Raw genomic sequence first — 10455 nt, 5'->3', positions numbered from 1 at the left:
GCTTTTCTACTTGAGGGGAGCAGTGTACTCTCTGAACCCAACTAAAACAAGCCCCTGCTTGCTGCTGCACCCACAGCCAGCCCCAAGCTGCAGGGCCAGGAGGCTGAGGTTACACCCTGTACAAGCCCACTGTGGTGGACAAACTAACCCAACGTCTCCCCACTGACAGCCGAGCCATGCCAACGACCAGGGTCATGCTCACTCCACATTAACAGCCCAACATTTACTCAGAAAACTTTATTGTATCAAAAATCCCACTTTACAAAAGTGCAAAGAAGAGTTGCTTTAGGCCCTGTGCCTGCCACGCAGCAGGGAGAGAGGGGCCAGCACCCAACGCCCCGGCAGCAGTCGGAAGAGTCAGCCACCTTCCAACAAAATCAGCCTTGTGCGCTGCTGCAGCAGTAGGACATGGGCTGTGCCGAGTGGTGGTGTTTGAGGAAACACCTCTGTGGGCAGCAAGCACCTCGGCCATTAGCAAATGACACTGGCAAATGTCCCCAGGCAGTAGGAAGCAGGACAGCGAGGGGCACAAGGTCCCCGTCTCCTTCTCAGGCCAGTCCCAGGGTACGCTCCCACCTATCCTAAGTGACAACCTAGTGCAGTGCAGGAGAGGAACCAGCTCTCGAGCACCTTCTTCCCAGGTGCTGCATCCTCACCCCTTTTAAGAACTCTGCGTGTGGGATGAAACATTGTGAGTTAACCAAAAACTGAGCAAAGTGACTCTCTACAAGGAATTGTGGGGGAGTTCCTTCCCCCTCACCATCCTCCTCCTGGGACATCACCGCGTGCCCTCCTGCTCTGTGCGTGTCTCCCCAGTGTCCCTGGTTCTAGCCGCTGCCGGTCAGGAGCCGGACCAGTACGCCCACCACCAGGACAGCAACAGCAGTGGCAGCAGCCAGCACACGGCGGATGATCAGGGTCCTCCACGCCACAGCAGGCGGAGAAAAAACAACAGCAGGCTCCTCCTGCACAATGAACTGGTGGTCAGGTTGTCTCTCGCCTTCCACGATGCTTTCAGGCAGGACAACAGTATCCATGGTGTCTGCATCACCAGAGACGTAATCTGTGCAACAGAGAGGTGAGTGCTGTGGGGAAGCCAAGCTGCAAAGTCAGGGGATCCCAGTCTGATGATGCACAAGCATTAGTGGCAGTCCTGAGGGTCCTTTTCCAAGGCTCAGGGATGCTGAGATGTGCCACGGCAAACTGGCAGGCATTCCCAGGGAAGGCAGAACACTGGCTGGCAGTCCAAGCTCTAGACTCTTCCCTGGAGCAGCCAGGGAGGTGACAGGGTTAACGGGGTATCTTCTACCCCATTACCAAGTACAGAAGTGTCACTGGCCCGAGACCAGCACCACTGTGCTCTTTCCAGCCATCTGGGCCAGCAGGACAGACATGGCTGCTGTGACTGTGAAGGAAAGGAAGGGTTAGGTAGAGAATTTGGGCTCCCTCCCTGTTGTCAGGCCTCGTTACATACCCACTGCAGATGTTTTGTTAGCAGTAGTGCCATTGGAGTTCACATCTTCAAGTTGTTTTTTCAGTCCAGCTCGGATCTGAGCCTATAAACGCAAGGAAGAGTTGCTCTTCTCAGAACAAGAGCGTCCTGCCCAGCCAAGCAAACCTGAGCCTCCACCCTCCCAAAGCAAGCACGCTTGACACCAAACTGCTCCTGCAAGGACAGAGCCTGTTTCAATTTTCCCTTCCCCAGAGGGCTGTGGCATTGTACTGGGACAGGAACTCACCCAACACCTTCTAGGACTCAATAGAAGCACAAGTCTCACCTCTTCTGCAGCTTTCTTCCAATCCATGCGAACGACAAAAGCCGAGAAGGAAAGGGCTTGCAGAGAAATGCAAACGATCATCCCTACCCACAGCCCTGCAGGATGGAGAGTTACTTCAGGAAGGGCTGGCGGAAAGCCTGCTTTTGCCAAGCACCGCCAAAACACCCAAGGACCCAACGCAGGGGCAGATCACCCCACGTCTAACCCAGTCCAGATGGGAGAGCTGCCCTGAGGGACAGTGAGAGGAAATAGCTCCTGGGGGGACCTATGCTGGCAGCAGGACTGGATTTACGGGGGCATCTCAGCCCTCATTTGATGGAGGCTACTCAGAGCCTGCCTCAGTGTGCAATCCAGCCCCACCAATAACAAAGGAAGATAATGAGCCTGGAGAAGAGAAGGCTCTGGGGAATGCCAAACGGAGGACGCACGTACCTAACACTCCCATCTTAGCAGCAAACATCAGTGAGATGCCGATGGGCAAGCCAATGGCATAATAGCCGATGGCATTGGCGATAGCACCCATCTTCTGCTCCCCTGTGCCCCGCAGCACACCACCACAGGTCGCCTAAGGAAAGCAGGCAGAGGGGTTAACACATGAGAGAGCACACGCTATGGAAGGTACCACCACAGGAACGCTGCATTATTGCACAGCCCTCTGAACTGGGAACCCGCAGCGCCAAGAGGGACCAGAGCCACATCACAGAGCACATGGTGCAAGGTTCCTCTTGTTCCTGCTGCCAACCCAAGTGCAAAACACGGAGCTGTCTGCAGACACCAAGAGGGGTGCCACCAGAGGGGCAGCGCCCCAGAGCAACACAGCCTGGAACACAGCCGGAGGAAACAGGCTAGAATTGCTATCTAACAAGTTGTGTGAGCACTGATGCTACGCTGTGAGTACCTGACATCTCTGAAGATCCAGCTGCTCACTTACGCTGCTCTGACAAGCTAGCAAAAAGCTGGGGAGGGGAAAGAGGGAGAACTGGGCTTTTCTGCAGCAATGCCCATGGGCAACTACAAGCATGGGGGACACTGTGGTGCTATAGGTAATGCAAGCAGCTGCTTTGACAGTTTATCAGTTTACTTCTCTATCATTTTAACAGGTCAAGGGGGAGCTAGAGGCAGCTTTGCACTTTCCATTGCACCCCAACCTGCAGAGAGGAATCATTCCTCATGATGGAATACTCACTGCTGCTGCGTCAAATAAGTGGAACGGAGCAAAGATGATCATCACTTTGGACACCAAGATAACGATCTCCCTGTTGGGAAGATGTACGTACTGATCAGGGAAAGCAGCACGGCCTTGTCCCAAAGGAGTCTGATTTTGACACATTTCCCTTGGCTGCTGCAAAGCCTGATCTCAGACCATGACACCAGTGGGGATGTGAGCAGCTTGGGTACCACGATGGCAGAGTGCCAGTATCAGAAGCATCCATGCCGCCCAGCGACACTGGGAAGTGGGGAGGAAACTCTGGGGAACAGTTGCCAGATGGAGGCTTATGAACTCTTATCTGTCAGCAGCTTCTAAGCAGCCCCTGGGATATAATTCATACCCTCCAAGAAGGTAATAACACTTAAAAGAAAGCTGTTAACCCACTTGTCATTGGTGAAGATGTATCCTACCACGTCCTTTAGGGTTCCCAGTAACGTTGCAACCACCACAGCAAGAACTTCTGAAAGAGAAAGAAATGGTCCAATTGCTTTCTTCAAGAACAGCAAGTCCTGTTCCTTTATTCCCCTCTGCAGGACTGGGGCTGACCTGTGCACAGCAGCGCAGTGATGCAGGAGGTCTTGGCTTGAACCGCATCCCCTGACCCCAAGGCATTGCCCACTCTGACACTGGCAGCCACGCTGAAGCCCAGAGGCACCTGAGTAGCAGGAGACAAGGAGGAGGTGAGTGGCGATAGAGCCTGCATCAATTTTCGTCTTCCCCAGCAGGGAGTTTGGGGCAAATTGGCATTGCTGCAGTAAAGGGATTTTCCATGTGCAGCACACCCTGGATGTGCAGCCTCACAGCGAGCCTGAGAGTCATCACCTGCCTGCTTTCCACCCCTGCTTCCCTCCCCAGCTTTGATCTGCAGGACCATTGTTTGAGGGATCCTCCCAGGCTGATTTTGGTTTAATACACCCAGTCCTTACCATGTATGCTGCAGAGGAGAGCTCGTAGATGACAGACTGTGCACCCAGCTCCACCACACTGAGAAGCCCTGGAAAAGATTCATCACTTGCTTTGTTAGGCAAGAATTAAACTTCTCCTTTGCTGACCAGGAGGCAGTGACTACAGGGTTCCCATCTACCGGCTTCCCGCAGAACCGAGGCTGCAGGTGAGGGGGCTGCTGGCAGGAGGTGCTCTAGGGAGACTCAAGAAGCAGCCACTGGGGCAGGCATGGCTGGAAGCTGACCTGTTAAACCAGAGGATAAAGAGGATTTGGACTCACCTGCCAAGAAACTCCCAATCTCGAAGGTCCACCATTCAATACAGGTCATGAGCATGCCGGGTACTGCCAGCCGGATAAAGGAGCCCCAGTCCAGAAGGCAGTCCCTGGTCCAACCTGCAATGAGAATGCGAGGCAGAATGAAGGCACATTCTCCCTCTCCTACCCTGAAGGGGATCCATATGCTTTTCTGGACACTGAGGACAACCACCACAAGCCACAGCTCCTAGGACATCAGCCTAGTCTTGGCTGTACTGTGGTGCATTCCTGAGCCAAGGTGATCAACAAGAACATACTTGGGGCTACAGCATCTACCTGCTCTGAGGGGACAGTAGTCCCTTTGTCAGACCTACACTATGGTACTTTGAAGGACTAAGCTATGAACAGTACCTCCCCAGGTCTCCACATGGATCTTCTTCCACCACACATAAAGGAAGAGGAGAATGGCCTGGCTGTACTGAGAAACGGTGTTAGCCCAGGCAGAGCCCCTGGCAAGAGAGACAGGCAGATTTCAAACAAAACCCTCCTCCACCATCACTTCAGCTACAGCAGGAGAGACCTGGTGGCACCCATACAAGCTTTGCTGCAGGAACGGGGCAGATTCCTCCAGCCTTACCTTTCCGGGTTGGTTGGCTGAGGGCAGCAGAACTGGGCACCCCAGACACCCTTAGAACACCAAGCAAACCCCTGTCACCACCTCTGCTCACACTTACACCATGCCCAGCTTCAGCGCGTATAGAAAGAAGGCATTCATGGCCACGTTGAGGATGTTGGCTGCAATCCCTGTCAACACTTGAGGCAAAATGATCGCCTGGAAGCCAAGGAAAGACTTTGGAATTTGCTTTTCCAGCACTGCTCAAGGCCCCATCCAGTGAACACAAGGGAGACCTTCATCAATGCCCAAGGAGAAAGCCAATAGGGTACCTCCTGTTGCAGATAACGCCAGATTGCCTTAGAGGCAACAATGGGGAAATGGAGTGAGCTAAGGGTGGTTCCCATGAGCTCTCCCCAGCCTGAGGGCTGTGCTGCACACATTCCTTGGCCCAGCTCTACCCAAGACAAGATGAACTCAGATTCCCCACTTTTATCCCTGTTCCTAGGAATCTATGTCCCAGAACCTGGTTGGTTGTACAATACCTGGCTTAGTAAATATCTCGTCTGCAGCTGGTACAGAAACGCGGCCTGCAAAAGTCAGGATTCATTTTATCAGCATCACCGCGTTATGGATCAACTACCAGCTACCGATAGGTCCTTCCCACAGTTCCTCCCCTTCCCAGGGTGCCCCAAGCAAGCACGCTGCCCTCCACCCTGCTCCTGTGGCACCTGCCAGCACTGGCTGCGTCCCAAACCAAGAGTAACAAAAGGCACCTCCCACTGGGAAGAGAGATCAGTCTCCAAGTGGGAAATCTCTTATGCTTCCTCATCAGCACAAGACAGGCTGAAAACCTTGGAAGAAAGCATTAACCTACAGACAGTTATTTCCCAGGGGAACTCCTCCCTGTCCTAAAGGAGTCCCTTCAGAGGGACGGTGTAACTAGCCAAGAGCCCAGCAGCTACGAGTGTGTGAGAACAGCGAGCTGCTGCCTTTATCGGAGAGCTAAGAGGGAGCCCTGGTTCCAACGTCCATCATCAGTTACTCATGCAGAGACATGGCCTGGAGTGAAAAGCTTTGCACAGCAGGATGAAGTGCACATTTGCTGGTCCAGTCACTGCCTGCCAGGCTGTTACAGCCTGAGATCAAGGGACACATAAAACCCCAAACCGTGCTGCCCCCTGATCCACACAGCAATCCTTCCCCTAGATGTTACTGCAGGATACAGAGCTTCTAGCAGCTTTAGCAGCAACTTACTGGAAGCGCTGGAATAAAGATCATCACGTAGAGCTGAGTTAACCTGGAAAGAGAGTTGTTTGCCCAGTTCATAATACAGCAAAGCAAGAGCCAAGCCAAGCAGCGTTGCACTCAAACTCCACTGAGCCTTGATTTCAACACTGTCTGGCAACCCACCCACAGCCTGGTCCAAAGCGGCTCGATCTCACCCCTGACCTGGAGACCTCAGGGTCCTGTTGGATGAGCAGGAGGATCCGCTCGGTGTTGATGAAGAAAGCCCAGCAAGGGAAGCAGCATAGCAGCAGGATGAGGATCCCCCGCTGCAGGATGGTGCCCACCTGCTTCAGGTTCTTGCCACCGTACGTCTGAGTTGGGAGAGAGGACCATGGGGAGCGTTACAGGGAACCAGTGGGTCTAGGCAAACGCTCTGGACCCAGGGCAGCAAGAGGCTGATTAAATGCACTACCAGTGCCCTGCAGTGCCAGGCTGGTTGGGTTTAACTGCCTCTCAGCTGGATTGTACATCCCTTGGCAGCCCAGGCACAACCCAGAGCTCCCTGGGAGAGCTGCAGGGAGGGAGGAAGCTCCAGCTAGTGCATCTGTAGCCCCATGGTGGCTGGAAGCTGCCATCCTCCCACCCTTTGTGCCCAGATATCAATGCGCAGGAGGCGAGACAACACCAACAAACCCTGTGAGGCACAAGAAAAGAGGTTCTGCTACTGACCTGGGACATCAGCGTGTCGCATGCTGAGGCTAAACCAGACCCAATGGAGATGCCCGTCACGTTGATAACCTGGAAGAGAGACAAAGGACTTGGGTGAGTGACAGGGGACCTGGCCCAAAGCACTGGGTGGGGAGACAGTTCTGCTATGAGTTTTTGGGAAGTCTCCAGCCCTTCTCTATTTCTCAGAATAACACATTCTTGTTACCTAATAGTCCCTTCTCTCCTCTGGTGTGGAAAAGGATCCTCTAGCAACGGGTGACTATCTAAAGGGCCACAAACTGTGCTGCTCCTAGCCACACATGCATGCCTAGGTCTGGTGATCCAGAGAGCTGGTCCAGGCTCCAGCTCGCTGACCAGGCGCTGGCTTTGCACTGGCACAGTCACTGACTGCTCAGTTCCTATCTCCCGCCTGCGCTCAGGGCAAAAAGAACAATTTGATAGATGCAGTGCTTGTGATGTGCTTATGCACAGGGTTCTCACATACACATTCCTACAGGTTTTGGTTTTTTTCTTATTTTTTTATGTTTTTATTTTATGTTTTAAATCACAGGGAAATTGGAGTAATACGTACAGACACAGCCAGCGTCACAGCATCCAGCTCTGCTTTCCCCAGGTGGCCACAGAAGATGGAGCTCACCACGCTGATCAGGAACCCCAGCAGCTGGGCGACAAACTGGGATGGAAGGAGGAGGAGATGGTGAGGTGAGAACGGGTTAGGACTTTAGGAACACCACCCTGCCCCCAGGGGTTTGGTCTATGAACAGATTGGTGTCCTGGTGTGACCACAGTGCCTTGCCTTGAGGCCAGGGCTCTGCTGTCCTGGGAACTCAGTGCTGCGGGGGCAGAGGCGCCAGCTCTACAACTCATGCAGGCTCTCCTTGCCTTTCTAAGCAGGCCTCTACCTGCCCTTTGGTATTTTGGTGTTACGCAGCCAATCTGCCAGATGACCTTGCTTAAGTGGGGCTTAAGGGCTTCACTAGAAATCCTCTTTTCCAGGATGAAAGATACATAGAGAGGGCAAATCAAAAATCCCAATGCTTTTCTGCACTTCTGTGCATCTGGGGGAAACTCTCTTCCCAAACTGCAATGTCCTCTCCTGGTAAGACGCCAACTCCAGCTCGCTGTTCCTCGCCGGCGGCTACAGCAAGGCTTAACAATGCTGTAGCAGAGATTGCACTCCAGACCTCATTTTCCCTTGGCAAGAAGACAGCCTCTCTACAGGCATCCGAGGCACGGAGTCATGGCACAGCTAGAAACCAGATGGTAGGAGTTAAGAGACATTTATACCCACTGAGGGGTAGGCATGGCTGGGGACCATGCCCAGGGTCTGCTCACGCTCCTTTCCACCTAGCAGCTGGCAAGCAAGCCTCGTGCTGCTGGAAAACCAGCTCCTAAGGGGTCAGAGGAAGAATAGAATAAAACCTTCTCCTCTCCAGACCTCCCACCAGTGCCTGTAGGTGCCGTCCTGCCAGGCCCAGGCACGTTCGACCTGCTGCTGTCAGTAATCCCTGTTGGAGGGGTCCATACCTCCATGAGCGTTCCAGCACAGGGTTTGACATGAAATGAGCTATAAGTAATGACAGCTGTGGGTTTGGTTTCGAGGTTGTCTGTGCCCACAGAGAAGCCCGCAGTGCCGCAGGTGGAACGGTTGAGGGGACTGAGCGAGGGCTGATGTATTCAGTCACAGAAACCGAAACCAGTCTACACTTCCTCTGCTGCCTGATCACAGCAGGTCAGCACTTTGATGTCAGGGAGGATGTCTGTGAGCAGTTCGTCGGTTGGTACTTATTTACCGGATAGAGTAGAAGATTCAAAGCACAAAATTTCACACGCAGTGGATTTAGACCAGGGCTGTGCTGCACGCTCCTCTTTGCAGAACCCTCTGCAACATGCGCTCAGTCTCTTAACTACCAAAGGACGCATCTCCTTCCAGAAAATCAGCAGTCCAGGGAGGATTAGACAGCGAGCCACAGGGTACCTATGCACCCAGGATCTGCTGGAAGGGCTGGCATCCCATCCCGCCCCAAACCATTCTAGGATGGGCTCTGAAATCCCATCCTACCCCAAACCATTCCAGGATGGGCTCTGAGATCCCATCCCACCCCAAACCATTCCAGGATGGGCTCCGAGATCCCATCCCACCCCAAACCATTCCAGGATGGGCTTTGAGATCCCATCCCACCCCAAACCATTCCAGGATGGGCTTTGAGATCCCATTCCAGGATGGGCTTTGAGATCCCATCCCACCCCAAACCACTCCAGGATGGGCTTTGAGATCCCATTCCAAGATGGGCTCTGAGATCCCATCCCACCCCAAACCATTCCAGGATGGGCTCTGAGATCCCATCCTACCCCAAACCATTCCAGGATGGGCTCTGAGATCCCATCCCACCCCAAACCATTCCAGGATGGGCTCTGAGATCCCATCCCACCCCAAACCATTCTGGGATGGACTCTGAGATCCCATCCTACCCCAAACCACTCCAGGATGGGCTTTGGGATCCCATTCCAGGATGGGCTTTGAGATCCCATTCCAGGATGGGCTCTGAGATCCCATTCCACCCCAAACCACTCCAGGATGGGCTTTGAGATCCCATTCCGGGATGGGCTCTGAGATCCCATTCTGGGATAGGCTCTGAGATCCCATCCTACCCCAAACCATTCCAGGATAGGCTCTGAGATCCCATCCCACCCCAAACCATTCCAGGATGGGCTTTGAGATCCCATTCCAGGATGGGCTCTGAGATCCCACCCCACCCCAAACCATTCCAAGATTGGCTCTGAGATCCCATCCCACCCCAAACCATTCCAGGATGGGCTCTGAGATCCCAACCCACCCCAAACCATTCCAGGATGGGCTTTGAGATCCCATCCCACCCCAAACCTCTCCAGGATGGGCTTTGAGATCCCATTCCAGGATGGGCTTTGAGATCCTATTCCGGGATGGGCTTTGAGATCCCATTCTGGGATAGGCTCTGAGATCCCATCCTACCCCAAACCATTCCAGGATGGGCTCTGAGACCCCACCCCACCCCAAACCATTCCAAGATGGGCTCCGAGATCCCACCCCACCCCATCGATCCCGTAGTGGCCGAGGAGGGACCCCGCCCCCCGCGCTGCCCCGTCTCTCACCACGGGCCCCGCCAGCCGCGCCAGCTCCCCGCTCTCCCGCCGGGCGCCCGCGGGCAGGAGGCGCCGCACGCCCCGCGCCGCCGCTGCCGCCATGGGCTGCGCCTCTCCCCCCCCTCCTTCAGGGCACGGCCTCCGCCCGGGGCTGCCGGCACCGCCGCGCCTCGGCTCGGGGAGACCGACCCTCCCCGGGCTGAAGAGCAGCAGCGGGATCCCCCCCCCCGCCCCCGCCGTGCTCCGGTCCTGGGGCGGGGACTCCACCCCCTCCATCCACCCCCGGACACGTGCTGGGGCTCTGGGGGTGGAGACCCTCCGCCGACAAGGGAGGGGAGCCGTTCTGCCGGGTGGGGACCCCCCAATGTAGAGACTGGGCTGGGGGCCCTCCCTGACCTCTCTTTGTGGGGAGACAGGAGCTGGGGACTCGCCCCCCCCCCCAAATGCATTGAGGGGAGCCTGATGTGGGGTTCTGGGGGGGTGGGGACACCCCAATATTAAGGACAATGGCCAAGGAGGGTCACCCCATCGCTAAGCTCCAGTCATGGGGTGGGGCCCCCTCTGTTTGGGG

General features: G+C 54.9%; 1 protein-coding gene across 1 annotated transcript; it reads right to left on the bottom strand.

Moving 5' to 3' along the window:
* Positions 1–234: 234 nt before the first annotated feature.
* On the bottom strand, positions 235–10102 carry SLC47A1 (solute carrier family 47 member 1). The gene is made up of 17 exons (XM_054085333.1): positions 9894–10102; positions 7333–7434; positions 6762–6830; positions 6255–6403; positions 6060–6102; positions 5348–5392; positions 4924–5021; positions 4601–4698; positions 4214–4327; positions 3915–3982; positions 3535–3643; positions 3373–3448; positions 2965–3034; positions 2211–2343; positions 1779–1873; positions 1475–1556; positions 235–1063 (listed from the first exon to the last, which is right to left on the bottom strand). Exons 1-17 carry the CDS (start codon positions 9984–9986, stop codon positions 828–830), a joined length of 1680 nt encoding a protein of 559 aa, XP_053941308.1. The 5' UTR covers positions 9987–10102; the 3' UTR covers positions 235–827.
* Positions 10103–10455: the final 353 nt, after the last annotated feature.

The sequence above is a fragment of the Cuculus canorus genome, chromosome 20 (genome assembly GCF_017976375.1).
Source record: "Cuculus canorus isolate bCucCan1 chromosome 20, bCucCan1.pri, whole genome shotgun sequence".
NCBI classification, from domain to species: domain Eukaryota; kingdom Metazoa; phylum Chordata; class Aves; order Cuculiformes; family Cuculidae; genus Cuculus; species Cuculus canorus.
This window is presented reverse-complemented; position numbering and strand designations above follow the sequence as displayed.